Below are 15,728 nucleotides of genomic sequence, written 5' to 3'. Positions count from 1 at the left end.
CCACCGAGTGGTTTCTGGCCGGAGTCCCTGGGGTTCTCCCAGATGATCACACTGCTCGCCCCACATTCTTTCTGGTTCTCTCGGCGCAGGTAATGGACCTACACCTGTCTCTGCCTCCGTGCAGGGGGCTGGGGTCCCAGTATGACCTGGTGTCGGATGCCCCTGCGTGGGCCTGCCAGGGGCAGCGGTCCTTGGGTGCACGTTTGCACGTTGCTCCGGGAGGTGCCAGGGCTTGAGCAGCTTGGCCCAGAACCGGAGGGTGGGGTTTGGGTGGGCGGGGCTAGTGCGCCAAGAGGGCGTGGGCTATGGAAATTAGGCTTCTCCAGAACGTGGTGGGGGGCCGTGCAAAGGGCTCCTCCTGCTCACCCCACCTGGCTCTGGCTCTGGCTCTGGCTCTGGCAACGGGGCTTTGCCAGAGGGGGCAGCGCCGTGGGGGCGGGGCTTAGGCTAGGAGGCGGGGCTTGGGCAGCTCCCCCCATTGGGGCGGGGCGCCAGCGGCCGCGGGAGCCGCAGTTCAGACACCCCACGCCACAGTCGCCGCAGTTCCTCCACTCTGGTGGCCCCGCTGCCCTGCGGGGAGTCCAGGGGTCGGCTGACCTCTAGGACTTGGCGAGGGGCCGGCCCCACCTCCCTCCCCCTCAGTGGGGCCTAGACGGCCGGGGCCACGAGGACATGGAGCCGGTTCCCGCCACGGGGGGCTCGGAGACTACTCGCCTGGTGAGCCCCCGAGACCGCGGCGACGCCGGTGGCGGCCTGCGTTTGAAGAGGTAGGACAGCCCTCGGCCGGGGTGCGCCACCCTCCTGCCATCCGTCCGTTTCGTTGTCTCCCTCGGCGCGGCGGCGGCTGCCCCTGCGCACCGTGACTTCTCGGCTTCGTGGTGCACGGAGACCCGCCCGCCTGACCCACCCGCCCCGACCCCGCCGCTCTGCAGGCCCGCTGCGCCCCCTCCCAGCCGCGCTCTTCCTCCGGTCCAGCGAAAAGACTCCCCGGCCCGCCTCCGCCGCCTTTGGCTTCCCCAAGAGCCTCTGCCCTCCGTCGGACCGGAGTCCGCGCCAGGTGCCCCGATGTCCGCATTGCTCCGGGGCCCCGGCGGTGGGAGCGCCTCGCCGCCCAGGCTTCGGAGCCCCATCCGCAGGCCCCCGCTCCGCGCTCTCGGGCTCAGGGCGTCCCCTCCAGCCATGGCCAGGCGTGGGCACCCGGACGGAGCAGGGGCCCGGGCCCCGCCGCGGGTGTTCCAGGCGCCTGGGGGGCGGCTGGCAGGAAGAAGCGAGGGGGCGATAAGGAAGGAGCAGGTGCGGTCTGGGCGGCAGGGGGTATTCCGGGCTGCGCACAGACGGGGCCGGGGGCGGCGAGGTGTGAAATGAGGCGCGCGGAGCGGCCGGGACAGCGGGCCGGGGGTGGCGGGAGAACCGCCTCCGCGTCCCGCCAGCTTCCCGCGCGGCGCCCGCGGGCTCTGCCCGCCTGGTCCTTCCGAGCGGTCGGGCCGGTGCCTCCTCGGCCACCTCCGCTGGCCATTTTGTCTGCTGGCTGACCGTCCGTTTGTCTCTTTTCTCCTCTTTCCCTATCTTTCTGTTTCCCTCCCAGCCCCTCTCCTTTTGTCTCGGATATGGTGCTTCTGTGTGTTTCTGGATCTTTCTCTGGGTGGGGGCTGTAAACCTGGGTGGATGGGGGAGCAGAAGGAGGGAAGACACCGTCTGACTCCTTCCTGCAGGGGACTGCAGACGTGGGCGGCTGTGGGGGCTCCAGCCGTGGCCGTGGCATCTCCTCACGTATCCTTTCGACTCTGCTTCAGACCATCTCCCCTCCCTACATCTCTCTGCCCCCCCTCAATATTATTTGTTGTTTGCTGGGGGTTTCAGAGGGCTAGGGAGAGAAAACTGCTTTCCCTTGTCTCTAAACAGCATGTACAGTCCCCTGCCTGGAGCCCTACACACACACACACACACACACACACACACACACACACACGCCAACAATGAGGGTCTTTAGGGCCCAATTCCTGCAGAACAAAAGGGAGCAGCCTGTTGATGGGTGGCTACCCTGATGCTCGCTGCACTGCGCCTTACAGATCAGGAAAGGCATCTTGCCCACCGCCCAAAGCCACTCAGCCTCTGTTTGCCCTTCAGACCCACAGCTCTGTCTCCCCAGCTCATCTCCATTCTCATACGACCATTAGTCACCAAATCCTGCAGTATTTTCCGAAAGAGGTTCTTCGCTACCTGACCAACCCCTCCTCTAAGATTCTGCTCAGGGAGCCTCTGGCCTGGTCCGCTCTGGACACCTCCATCTCCTCTCCTCTCTTCCTCCCAGACCCATCAGCAAGGTCATCTCAGGGCTCAGGAAAGATACCTGAAATCAATCAGTGTGTCTCCCTTTATGTTTCTTAGAGTTCCTCGCTCTCCTCCTCCGCCCTTTCCCTGGCTCCTCCTGTGCCACATGTTTGCACCCCCCTTCTCTACCTAGGTCTCATCTTCTACACCTCTCCCTCTGTGAAGTTCTCCTCACCCCCTTAGAGGTGGCCCCCTCCTCCCCTGTGCTCTAAAGTCCTTTGTTCATACACCTCCTGGCCCGAGCCTCTTGCATAGTTCATTTGTGGCACATCTGTCTCTCCTGCTAGATTGGGCTTCAGCATGTATACACTGCCTGGCACACCTCACCGAAGAATGAGGATGGGTTTCAAGGCCACCCTCATCTCCCCATATTCTCTGGAAACTCCTAGAATCACACACATCCAGATTCTAAGTCTTGGAAGGGAATTCCAATAAATGAATCTACCTGCTAGCACCTGAATTTTCCCTACAGGCACCAAAGTTCCCCCTCACTTCCCTCACTCCTTAATTACCCACTTGGAAGAGCTTTCCTGAGCCAGAAGGCCCCAGGCACCCCTCCCCACGTTACTGCTGTGATTCGCATTTCTATCTGGGGCCTTCACATTCACTCACTGGTATTCTTGTCATACTTCTGTGACTATTTCCAGGACTGTATTTTTCTATTTAGGTACTTTATTCTGTGGAAGGTTTTATCCTTGCTGGGGTTCGGGTTGGGTAGTAGTGAGGGTAAGAACTGGGCCAGAATGGGCCTAAAACTCAATCAACCTGAACTCAGCCCTGGTGTTCCCCAGATGAGGCCCTCAGCCCCATCTCACTTGTTAAGTGAGGTCCATGGCCCTGTGCAGTTAAAGTGGCCACAGCCGGGTGCTCACGGTCACACTGAGGTCCAGCTAACATGTGGCAGGCTCCAAAGTCAGTGTTCTTATTGCTACCATTGCCAGTCACAGCATTCTGCACACCATCCTCCCCATGACAACCCAGCTCTGGAATCTGGCCATTAGTCCTCTGTGCCAGGAACCTCAGGTTTTTTGGGTCCCAACATTCCACTCCTCCCTTAAAGGACCACACTGCAAGAGGAGGCACAGGAGGTGGGTCTGGGAAGTAGGAGGCACTAAGGGCAGGACCCCATGCTGAGTCGGCCCCACAGCTCCACGCCAGCTTCCCTTCACATCGATCGCCCCTGCCTGGTATGCGCACTGTCTCATCGAAATCCTCCCTGTCCTTCAAGACCCTGCTCATGGTGCCTCCTTCGGTTATCCCCTGATTTCCTCATTAGCATCCATGCGTCTCTATCGGAGCCCTGATAGCACTTCAGCTGCCCTAAGGGCTACAGCTGCCTTCCGCGCACCCACTCGTCTTGTCCACCAGAAACTCCCAGAGTTCAGAAAGAATTTTGTTCGATGATTTGCTTGTTTGGTCTGCCTTATGATGCCTACATAACGAATTGATTTGGTTGGAATCCAGTCTCGGTTCCACCACTAACAAGCTGTGTGGCCTCCATAAGTCCTCTCCCGCTCTGAGCCTCAAACTATTAATTCTTCTTCTTCTCCATCTTCATCTTCATCATCCTTCTTTCTTCTTCTTATTTCTTCTCCTCCTCCTCCTCCTCTTTCTCCTCATCCTCCTTTTTCTTTTTGAATCACTGGTTTGCCTTCCATTCTAACCCTAAAGCTTTTAAAAGTGGAATCAATCAGAGGGTGAGGGTATAGGGGAATAATTTTCCATCACTTCTCTTATAAACTCAGATTTTAGATTCTTCTTTGAGTAAAGTAGGCTCAACTGTTTACAAGGTGATTTTGGAGCTGTAAACTCTCCCTGTTCTCCCCTGTGCCCCCCCCCATCCAGTTGTGGTTGCCGCAATCAGACAGAGGGTGCGAGGACCCTTGTTTCTTGCACCTGCACTGGAACCGTGGGAGAGGACAGTGTCTGCTCCAGGGCTGCCCGGCAGATGCATGCATCACACTGCTCATTTCTTCAGTAAGGTGTTAGACTAGGCCGTCTCTAAGGTGCTTTCCAGCTGTGACATGTTATGAAAAGGAAGGGAAGGCTGAGATGTGGGTGTTTGTTTAGGCCCCATCTCTTGTGTGGCCCTCTGTCCACAAGGGTCTCAGCTTTGACCAGGCCTTGGGAAGGAGTGAAAGGTGGGCCACATCTGATGAAGCCTGTCTGCAGGATCTGGGATCTGAGAGTGAGGAGGAGCAGGTCAGCCTGTGGGCCAGGCCCCGACTGAACCACGTCCGTTGCCTGCCTCAGTCTCTTTGCAGAGCCCTCAGAGCCCCTCCCCGAGGAGCCCAAACCTGTGGAGATGCCCTTCCACCACTGCCACAGGGACCCCCTGCCACAGCCGGGTCTCACCCCCGAGAGGCTGCAGGCGCAGAGGCAGCTGTGTGCCGCCTGTGCCGTGTGCTGCGTCTTCATGGCTGGGGAGGTGGTCGGTAAGTTGGAGAGCTGCTCCTGCAACCCCATCCTCCTGACACCTGCCTGAGCCACTCTCCACTCAGAGTCCCAGGGATGTCCCTGGGTGGGGATGCAGAGAAGAGGTGGGGTGGCTGGGCTGTGGGAGTCGGGTGCCCAGGACTTCAAAAGTGGGAGAGAGTGAGGGACAGCACCAGAGGAAACTCAGGGTGGGGTCCATGGCTGGCTTCTGCAATAACTGCTCTTTTAAAAGCCCTACTTCTTGTTGTTAAAATGTGTCATTGTAGAATATGTGGGTGAGTGAAAAGAAAATAAAAACTCTGTCACCCCATCACCAGTGAAGAATCACAGTTCGCATTTGGGCGTCTCATTTTCGCGTCTGTACACGCACCTGCAGAACCAGACCCTGCTGGTTTCATTCTTGCAGGCGGGTATTTAGCTCACAGCCTGGCCATCATGACCGACGCAGCCCACCTGCTGGCAGATGTGGGCAGCATGGTGGGCAGCCTCTTCTCCCTCTGGCTCTCTACACGTCCAGCCACCCGCACCATGACCTTCGGCTGGCACCGCTCCGGTAAGGCTCCTGCACGATCTGGTGACCCTCCAGTCTTGCCAGAGGGTACCTGTTAGCGTCCTGGGCAGGTCTCTGATAGCTTGTCTTCACCTGCAGAGACTCTGGGGGCTTTGGCCTCTGTGGTCTCCCTCTGGATGGTCACTGGCATCCTCCTGTACCTGGCCTTCATCCGCCTGCTGCACAGCGACTACCACATCGAGGGGGGCGCCATGCTGCTGACCGCCAGCATCGCAGTCTGTGCCAATCTGCTGTACGTTCCAATGTGGAGCAGGCACCTTGTCGGGTTCAGGCCAAGGGGTCCTCCCCTGGGCTGGGAGAGCTGGCAACACAAATGCAGTCCCCAGCAGTCTGCCCTGGGAATGCCTGAGAAGGGACTGGGGTGGGGACCCAACATTCAGAATCAACGACAGTTGTGAAATGCCTGCTGTGTGTACCATCCACTCTTGTTGGGGACTTTCACAGTATTATCTCAGTTAAAGCTCACAACCACCCCAGTGAGGTAGGTTGTATGGCCCCTAGTATACAGTTAATGAAGTAGATCTGAGAGGTCACCAGGTGACCTGCCCAGGCCACATAAGCTATTGAAGTAGCAGGGCCAGTATCCGAATTCAAATCCCTGGCACCATATGCTGTATTCTTGCCCCCAGGTTGCACTATTTGTCTCTTCTTGGACAATGTCATCTTCTTCCTGGGGCTGGGAAAATAGGGAGAAAATAGGTGGAGAAAGAGCTCTGGGGAGGTGAGAGGAGATGGAGCAGAAATGGGCGGAGGAGGCTGAGAGCAGGCCCCTGGGCTGAGCTGCTCTGCTTCCCCCTTAGAATGGCCTTTGTGCTGCACCAGGCTGGGCCCCCCCACAGCCATGGGTCCAGGGGGGCTGAGTATGCACCGCTGGAGGAGGGGCCTGGGGAGCCTCTGCCCCTGGGGAACACCAGCGTCCGGGCAGCCTTTGTCCATGTGCTGGGGGACCTCCTGCAGAGCTTTGGGGTGCTGGCTGCCTCCATCCTCATCTACTTCAAGGTACTGTCTGTCTGGCCTGCCTCGGCCTTCTTCCTCCAACCCACAGGCCCTCCTCTCTGTCCCAGGACCCGCAGCCTCCCTCTCCTACTCGAGCTCCTAGCTCCCCAGGACTCCCAGCCTAGGGTCCCTTTCTCCTGTACAGGGTTCTCAGGGGCCTCTTAGGGCCTGCTCGTCCAGCACACCCCTAGATCCTCCTCTGAAAGGTCCCTGGTTCCCAGGTTTAGGGGTCTCTCTCTCTCTCTCTCTCCAGCCTCAGTACAAGGCAGCTGACCCCATCAGCACCTTCCTCTTCTCTGTCTGTGCCCTGGGGTCCACAGCTCCCACCCTCCGAGATGTTCTCCGTGTCCTCATGGAAGGTGACTCAATCCCCACTGCTCTCCTCCCCCCTGGGCCCCTCTCTTTTTCTGATGCATGTGGGGCTCTGGGGCCTGTTGCTGGAAGGATGCTTTGGGCCCAGGGTGAATGGTGGGGGTCAACAGGACGAGTGGGGACAGAATGAGGGAGGTGGGGCTGCCCTGGGCAGGAGCAACTCTAGAAGGAAGGCTTGGTGCGTGCTGCTTGCAGGTACCCCCCGAAATCTGGGGTTTGAACCGGTGAGGGATACGCTGTTGTCAGTGCCAGGAGTCCGGGCAACTCATGAGCTGCACCTGTGGTCCCTGACGCTCACGTACCACGTTGCCTCTGCACACCTGGCCATCGGTGAGTCCACACTGGCCGCAGCCAGTTATTCCTAGAGACATGCCTCCCTTCCCCTCCCCCCACAAACATAGTAAGATAGCCTGAATTACTGGGTTTTAGCCTCTCTCTCCATCTCTCTCTCTCTCTCTCTCTCTCTCTCTCTCACACACACACACACACACACACACACACACGTGCGCGCGCACATGGTGGAGCCGAAGAGGCCTACATGGCTAGCTACTAGATGGCTAGCTACTAGCTATTCTGGGGGAGGTTTCACTCTCTTTATTTTATTTTTTTAAAGAGCCTATTTATTTATTAGACAGAGGGGGAGAGGGGAGGGAGAAAGAGAGGGAGAGAAACATCAATGTGTGGTTGCTTCTCACATGCCCCCTACTGAAGTCCTAGCCCACAACCCAGGCATGTGGCCTGACTGGGAATTGAACTGGAAACCCTTTGGTTTGCAGGCCGATGCTCAATCCACTGAACCACACCAGTCAGGTGGAATACTTCATCTTGACACATACATCCTAGATCAACAGGACAGCTGCTAGTCACAGTTTTGAGACTACTGCCCAAATGTTTTTTAAATTTTTTAAAAAGATTTTATTTATTTTTAGAGAGGGGAAGGGAGAGGGAGAGAGAGAGAGAAAAACATCAATGTGTGGTTGCCTCTTGCACACTCCCCGCTGGGGACCTGGCTGACAACCCAAGCTTGTGCCCTAGACTGGGAATCGAACTAGCAACCCTTTGGTTCACAGTCTGGCACGCAATCCACTGAGCCACACCAGCCAGGGCCCGCCCTCTTTAAAGTGGTGCAGGGAACCAGCAGCCCTTTGTAAGAGCACTGGTTCCTACGTGGGATGCGTACCAGGGATGGGGCACACACAGTTAGACAACTTCCAGCACCTCCGTTCAGTGGGGTATCATGTAATTACTAAAAATGACAATTGTGAAGACTGTATGGCAACTAGGGAAGCTGTTTGCAGTCCAATGCTGGGAGGAAAAAGCTGAATATAAAATTATATCTACATTATGATTCAACTATTAAAAATATATATGGTGACTCACAAGCTGACAAAGTATTTTTGAGTTTCTTCCAGATGCAAGAAGCAATCAGAGACATGCAATTTGGATGCCAAAAATATTATACTTGGTGGGATACTTGATGATAGTTCTAAAGGGACAATGGGACAGAATACGTAACATCTGGGTTGTCCCGAGAAACCGGGTGGCCTGGCTGCTGAAATACAGCTGTGTGCGGACACTCAAAGAACAAAGGCGATCCAAAAATAATAAATACATTTAGTGTGTTAGCATAGTAGATCTGGGGTGAGTCTCTCCAATCCTTTCTTTTATATTTGTGCTTTTCAAACAACGCAGAAAGCAAATAAAGCTCCCCACTAAAGCTGAGCTTTAATGCTGTGCAAGCCCCTGGGTCCCCCTTCACTGATCCTTATCTTGGCTGCAGCCTGGTTCCCGACTCCCTGGGAACCTGCTGTCTCTTATCACTCTCTCACAGACTCCACCGCAGACCCGGAAGCTGTTTTGGCCGAAGCCACGTCCCGGCTTCACTCCCGATTTGGATTCTCCAGCTCTACCCTGCAGGTCGAGCAGTACCAGCCAGAGATGGCCCAGTGCCTGCGCTGCCGGGAGCCTCCCCAAGCCTGAGCCGGCCCTGCGCTCACCCCACTGCCAGGCCCAGGCTCTGCCCTGGACTCTCAGCAGCTGCCTCCTTGCTCACAGAGAAGGGCAGAGCTGGGCCCTTACCCCTTCCTCTCTCCCTCCTTCCACCTTCCAACTTCCCAGCCCCAAGCTCCCGTGGGCAAGACCAAAGGACTGGGGACGGGAAGTGGGGCGGGAACTGGACTGAGCAGGAAATCAGTGCAGTGGGGGTGGGAGGCCTGTGGTCCCAGCCCCCCATGGTCTGGGAGCCAGGAGCATCCCTTCCAGGGTTCCTTTGTCCATGTGGCAGGCTGGCTGGCTGGCTGGGGCACCTGCCTGTCTGTGTGCTGTTGGTGTGCCTGTGCCTAGGGGAGGTCAGCAGGGGCCCCTCCCCACGTGGCCCTCGCTCTGTCTATGCAGGAGCCCCAAAACTTGCACTTTGTCCGTGTGTCCTGGCCCTGTGGTCTCGTCTGTGTGTGTATGCGTATGTGTTTCTTGGTGCTGTGGCCTGTGTGTCTGTGCATGTGTGGCTGTGCTACGGCCCCTCTGAGTCTGCACCACCTCTGTGTCTGTTTGGGGGTCTGTGTCCATCCCTCTGTTGGTGCTGTGCCCTGGCTATCCCAGAGAGAGGGGCACTCGCCGCAGCTCCACCAATAAATGTGTGTCTCACTGCGTCTTTCAGCCCCTGCGCTGAGTCCTCAGGAGGTCAGACACAATCAGACACCTGAACACCGACAGACTCATGCAGTCCGAACAGCCTTCCGCAGCCCCCTGACCCTTTCCTGCCCTTCCACCCTCTCCACTGTCGAGTACACATTCTGACCACGTTGGCCAGAACCCACCAGGCTCTGTACTGCCTTCCCTATTCACAGCCTGTTTCAGCCAGTCTGTGGCTCAGGGAGAGCCTCCGGGAGCCCTGGGCTGGGTTGCAGGAGAAAGCTGGAAGGCAAGGAGCCAAGGGATTCTGGAGAATCATCCCTAAAGGCTCCATCCCTCCAGGGGAGTGTGGCTGGACCACAGTGCCGGTGTGGGCTCAGTTCTCAGGCCTGTGATGTGGGGCAGGGGGCAGTGCGGGTCCGGCCCTGAGTCCAGGTTCAAGTTGCAGGCACCAAGGACCGATTACAGTTATTCCCCCTTTGCCTTAAGAATCACTTATGTTTTTAACAGATTTGCCCTTGCAAACCAGACTCAGTGAGGGATTGATTTTTGCTTTTTAAAAATCAAACTTTCTGCTCTGACTTTAGATCTAGCACTTTGGATCAGCAGGAGTTCACTGCCTTCCCATCCCAAATTGGTAAAATTCTACCCAAAGCAAAGACACAGTATTTATTATTAGCCTATGCATATTTCTGCAAGGTTTCCCCCAAAACAGAAATATCTTTATTATAAAAATTATTTCACTTTTATCATTAAAGCATATTATAAATATATCCTTGTTTTAAGGATTCAACAAAGGAAATGTGTATATAAAGTAGAAAGTGAAATGTAACCCCCTAGAATCTACTCCCAGACACAGCTGCTGTTCAGTTTTGAGACTCCTGCCCAATTTTTTAAAAAGATTTATTTTTAGAGGGGAAGGGAGAGGGAGAGAAACATCAATATGTGGTTGCGCCTCGCACGCACCCCCACTGGGGACCTGGCTGGCAACCCAGGCATGTGCCCTAGACTGGGAATCAAACCAGCAACCCTCTGATTCACAGGCCAGCACTCAACCACTGACCCACACTAGCCAGGGCTCCTGCCTGTGTTTTTATATATGTACAAACACTTCTATATAATATAAATGGGGCCACGTTATCCTGTAACCTGCTCTTGTGAGTCAACCATACATCCTGGCTGCATCTTACCATGTCAATACACAGAGGTTTCATTACTCTTTAAGGTGAGGCCTTTGGGCTGGTTGGAAGTAGGCCTCCCCCCTCTGATCTTTAGCTGGGGTCCTGGGCCCAGGCTCGTGAGTCACTACTGGTCTGATGGTCTGAGATGGACATGGGAGGCTGGGCCAAGGTGACGGGCTGGCAGTCCATCACACTGGGAGCAGGGAGGCTGCCCCAGCTGCTCTCCACGCTTTGCTAGTTCCTGATACATTCTCATTTCACGTCTCATTGATTACTGGCCCCCAGTGACAGGGCGGGGGTGGGAAAGGGGGAGGAAGTGGGGGGTGGGGAAAATGAGGACTAGATGCCCCCCTTCTTAGCAATGGCCTTAAGCTGCAGGCCCCACCCAGTACACAGTGCTGGGGCCCTCTGCAGGGGAAGGAACTGACTGTTCGAGGCAGAAAGAGCCTCACAAAGCATGGGGTCCATCTCTGCCCCATGCCCCTGCAAAGAGAGGAAGAGGAAGGAGAGGCTAAGAGAGGGAAAAGGACTTCCCCATGGTCACCCATTAAGTGACAGGGGCTGGACCAGAGCTGGGCCCTCACTCCCACTCAGGAGCTGTGGAAGCTCTTGCCCAGCCAGAGTTTCTCAGCTCCTTGCTCAGCAACCTGCTGCTGTTGGCGCTCCAGGTCCTGGGGCTCCAGACTCAGGCTCCCGGGCTCTGCCTCAGCCCTCAACTAATATTGGATCACCGCTAACCTCTCTGGCTCCCGGCTTTCCTAACTGTAATATGAGGGACTGTGTGACATGGTGGGCATGAACACGCCTGGCATGCAAAGGGTCTGTAGGAAAGGGTTAGCATTCTGGTGGAGTCCAGGATTCGGGGGAGAGCTTGCAGGGGAACAGGGTGCCCCAGCACCCTGGCAGCAGGGAAAGGGGCCAACGTTGACTGAACTAACACTTGGCAAAAGGCACTGAGGTACCTATTATTTGAACTTTATGCATATGGAGAAACAGGCTTACCTGTTCCAGGTCATGCTGCTAATGACGGTCAGAGTTAGGAGTCACACTCAGTTCTGATGGCTCTAAGTCCCCAGCCGTTTCTTCCATGCTCCCTGCCTCTCCACCCACCTCCAGGAAGGGATCCGTCAGGGACAGGGAAGGAGCAAGGATCAGAAGCATCTTCTTTCAAAGAGCAGCCCCGAGGGAGTTGGGGTATATTCCTTATCTGCAGGAGCTGCTGCAGCACCCCACTTATCTCCGCCACCAGCTTTTCCAGAGGCCCTGTCCATCTTGGAGGCTTTCCCTGATGATAAAATAGGTGGTGGAGGGAATGGTGAGGAGAGGGGCTGGGAAGGGGTGGAGCACCAAGGGGAGGCCCACCATCCATCAGCCCAGCCCTGGCAGCTCATTACATGGCTGGTTAACCACGGGGAGAGGGAGAAGGCAGGAGGCAGAGGGGCCAGAGGAAAGGGAGAGCCGGAGAGGGAGGAAAGGAGACAGGACTGGCATCCTGAGAGTGCAGCGTAGGTATGCCCACAAGAGACAGGAGGCCAAGGAGCCAGACAGAAAAGCCAGAACGGAAGGGTGTAGGGCCTAGGCCTGGGGGGCATCCAGGCAGAGGACAGGCCCCAACCTCCTCACTTCAATGCTTACCTGGGGGCTGCTGGGTCAGTTGGCAGGGGACAGACACACCTTCCTCTCCAAGGTGAGGACCCTGCGGGCCAAGAGAGCAATCTGTCTGGGGTCAAGATGAAGAGCAGGGCAATAAAGCCGTGCCCCCCTCCCCCCAGTGATTCTGCTGCCCCTTCAGGGTCTTCAGTGCTGGTCAGTCTAAAGGAGGAGCTATGGGCCCATCCTCTGCCTTGAGCTAGACCGTCAGAGGGGAGCAGCACCCCTACGAGGCCCGTGCCATGGTAGCTGCAAAGGCAGCCAGAAGGCTCCGGAGGGAACTCGGGACCTGAGTCAGGATGGGAAGACCCCTGTCCGCATCCTGGCAGATTTCCCCACCTCCTGCAGAACTGTGTTTAGGGAGCTTCCTTTGTAGTTGAAGGATTTTTCACCCCCCAACTCAGGGAGTCCCCAGGGCCTTCCTGTCTCTGCCAGGAGCTGCAGGCCCATCCCACCAACACATGGTCAATACCTTCCAGGGGTGCTGGGCCCTTTCCAGGCCTCTGTCAGGTCTGCCTGACAGAGGGTGAGGATGCAGCTGGGATCACAAATGATCCCACAGACAAAGTAGACCCTATTTCCAGGACGGGGAGAGAAAGTGTTGGGAGCACGGGTAGGAAGGAGGGCCGGGGAGCGGGGGGGAGGTTGCCAGGGCCTACGCCTCGCTCCTCCCTGCCCTCCCTCCGCCCCTCTCTGCCCCCTGGTTCAGCGACCTGCAGCCCCAGGAAGTGGTCCCCAGCTGGCCTGGGCAAAGCTCACTCAGAAGGCAGATGTCCTCACGTCACAGCTGGCCCTCTACACTGGAGCCACCCTGGGAAGGGCACCTCTTGTGGCCTCCTTCCCTCTGGCGCCAGAACTCCGTGGCCTCTGGAAGACTTGCTGGGCTGTTCCTGAGTGGGAGGCTCACCCCTGGGGAGGAGGAGAGTGCAGCCATCAATAGCTTCCCCTACCTGACACTCGAAGGGAAAGGCTGTTTGTTCAGAACAATTTCCACTCTTAAAACGTGCAGCCTTCTCAGAGTAGAGCAGGAGAGCACAGTGGAGGTGGGTGCCCAGGCGCGAGCCTTCTGAGTGCTCCTCTCCCATCGGTGTCTGGTGCCAGGGTTCACTGCCTGCCTCTCTCAGACCCGAAGAGTCTGCACATTCAATTCCATTCTCTTATTTTCTTTGGCTCAACCAAGATGGGCTATAAACTTTAAAAGGACTATAGCCAAAAACCTAGGGAGAAACAAAGGAGAACCAAACCCAGGAAATAAGAGGCAGTTCAAGCTTACTAAAATAAGCAGGTTTGAGAACCTGCAACAGCAAGCTTGCTTTTCCCTGGCCCTGAGGCCTGCCCAGAGATGGCCTCCCTGCTGGCCTCGGCCCAGCCCACCTGCTGCACTGAGCAGGTTCGGGTCAGGACCCGTCACACAGGACTTCTGGGCGGCAGGGTGATGGGGTGGGTGGTGGAGATTAGACTGCAGATCTGCAGATTGCCAAGGGAAGGCAGCGCTTTGCTCACGTCTGCCTCCCGGCAGCCAGCTCGCAGCCTGGCACCGAGTGAATGCTCAGTACCGACTGTCGGTAAAGGAAGGAGGGGATGGAAAGATGGTGAACAAATGAACGTGGGGCCAGTGGAAAGCCCATCAGGTTCTCTCCTCACCCTCAGGCTCCCACCAACAGGCCAACAAACCAGGGCCTTACCAGCTGACTCCCTGGGCAAATCTGCAGGAGCGTTTGGTGGTAACCAACGTCTCAAGCAGGAAGAGGTTGATATTTCTGGGGTCCCTGGGTGGGGTGACATGCCTGCGCAAAGCCGTGTCCTGGATGGATGTCGCCTCTCCAGCTCTGCCACAAACTCACGGAATATAGGCTCCCCTTTCGCCCAACTCCGGGACCCTGCCGTTAATCTCCTGCGAATTCATCACACCTGTCCCGGCCTTTTTTTTTTTTTTTTTAAAGATTTTATTTATTTATCTTTAGAGGGGAAGGGAAGGAGAGAGGGAGAGAAACATCAATGTATGGTTGCCTCTCGTGCGTCCCCTGCTGGGAACTGGCCTGCAACCCAGGCATGTGCCCTGACTAGGAATTGAACTGTGATTCTCTGGTTCACAGCCCCGAGCTCAATCCACTGAGCTACACCAGCCAGGGCTTCTTTTTTTTTTTTTTTTAAGAGAGAAACAGAGGGAGAGGAATGTTGATATGAGATAGAAAAACATCGCCTCTCACATGCACCCTGACTGGGGACCAAACCCGCAACCCAGCCCTGTGCCCCAACCAGGAATTGAACCAGTGACATTTTGCTTTGTGGGATGACACTCAGCCAACTGAGCCACAACTGGTCAGGCCAGAGATCTTCCCAGCATTTTCTAGACTCTTTCAGGTCCAATCCCAACACCTCTTTTTCCCAGCACCTCTAAACCAGTCCCTTCCTCCCTAAGCCCATGAGATCTGGTGTGTCCACCTTACCACGGTAAAGCAGTTTGTGTTGAGGATTCAGGCCACAAATGTTTACTGAACCTCTACTATGTGCTAATACTGTTCCAGATGCTTGGGATATATTAGTGAATAAAGTTCCTGTCTGGGGGCACTTATCACATAAAAGTGCCATTTTTTCTGTTGTATCTTGCCCCAATTTTCTAGCTTCATCATCTACATGACGTCTCTATACAGATGTGCCGCAGCAGCTGACAATATCATGTCCAAACAGAATCCACCCTTCCCTGCCCCACACTGGCTCCCTGGCCCACAGCGGGCCTCACTCTCCCAGTCTCAAGGTTCCCCCACCACGGAATCCTTTTCCACTCTTTCCTCCCTATGTTACAGCATCCACTGCTGTCAGTTAGTCCAGACCCTCTCCACTTACCCTCTGCCATCAGCACAACATCTAGCCGGCTTCCCTGGCCGTGGAATGGCCCCTACCCCCCATCTTTTCCAGAATCTGCTTCCCGACTGGTCTTCCCTGGGCACTCATTTCATCCTGGCACTCCGTCTCTGCTGCACACCTCCCCAGGCAGTGTCCCCCACCATCTGTGGGATGTTGTTACAGAGTGAGAGATGCCTGCCAAGCTACATCGGGAACTCCCAACTCTACCCTTCCAACTGAAAGCCCTCCGGGACACGGGCTTGCCTCCGGCTGCAGCTCATTAGTGCTAACAGGCAGGAACAGGATAAAGGTGGTAGCGGGGGCTGAGGGGGGAGGACGACTTTGAGGGGGGTTTCTTCCTCACTGGGGTAGACGGCAAACAACTGGGAGGAATGGCTTTGCAATGATAAGAAGCAAGCATGTAAGGTCGGCCTTCACGGGGAGTGGAGAAGAATAAGGGTTCATCCAAAAGCGAGTCAAAAATGTTAGTATTTGTGAAGTGCTAGAACAGTGCTTGGCACATAATTAGAGCTATGTTTTAACCTTTTAAAAAACGAAATAATGATCAGCTCTGACTGGTGTGACTCAGTGGATTGAAGGCCGGCTTGTGGACTGAAAGGTTGCCGGTTTGATTCTCCACCAGGGCACACGCCTGGGCTGCAGGCCAGGTCTGTGGTTGGTGGTGTGTGAGAGGCAACCAATTTGTTTCTCTC

The 15,728-nt window shown here is 56.0% G+C and overlaps 1 protein-coding gene across 1 annotated transcript; it reads left to right on the top strand.

The window, feature by feature from the left end:
• The first annotated feature begins 545 nt into the window (after nucleotides 1-545).
• On the top strand, nucleotides 546-9,717 carry SLC30A3 (solute carrier family 30 member 3). The gene is made up of 8 exons (XM_037146558.2): nucleotides 546-767; nucleotides 4,585-4,766; nucleotides 5,174-5,320; nucleotides 5,417-5,570; nucleotides 6,139-6,337; nucleotides 6,588-6,693; nucleotides 6,902-7,036; nucleotides 8,538-9,717. Exons 1-8 carry the CDS (start codon nucleotides 673-675, stop codon nucleotides 8,684-8,686), a joined length of 1,167 nt encoding a protein of 388 aa, XP_037002453.2. The 5' UTR covers nucleotides 546-672; the 3' UTR covers nucleotides 8,687-9,717.
• The last annotated feature ends 6,011 nt before the right edge of the window (nucleotides 9,718-15,728 follow it).

Source organism: Artibeus jamaicensis, unplaced genomic scaffold (genome assembly GCF_021234435.1).
Source record: "Artibeus jamaicensis isolate MK-2021 breed Jamaican fruit bat unplaced genomic scaffold, CSHL_Jam_final contig_465, whole genome shotgun sequence".
In the NCBI taxonomy this organism is placed as follows: Eukaryota; Metazoa; Chordata; class Mammalia; order Chiroptera; family Phyllostomidae; genus Artibeus; species Artibeus jamaicensis.
Note: the sequence above shows the minus strand (reverse complement) of the source record. Positions and strands in the feature narration are given on the sequence as shown.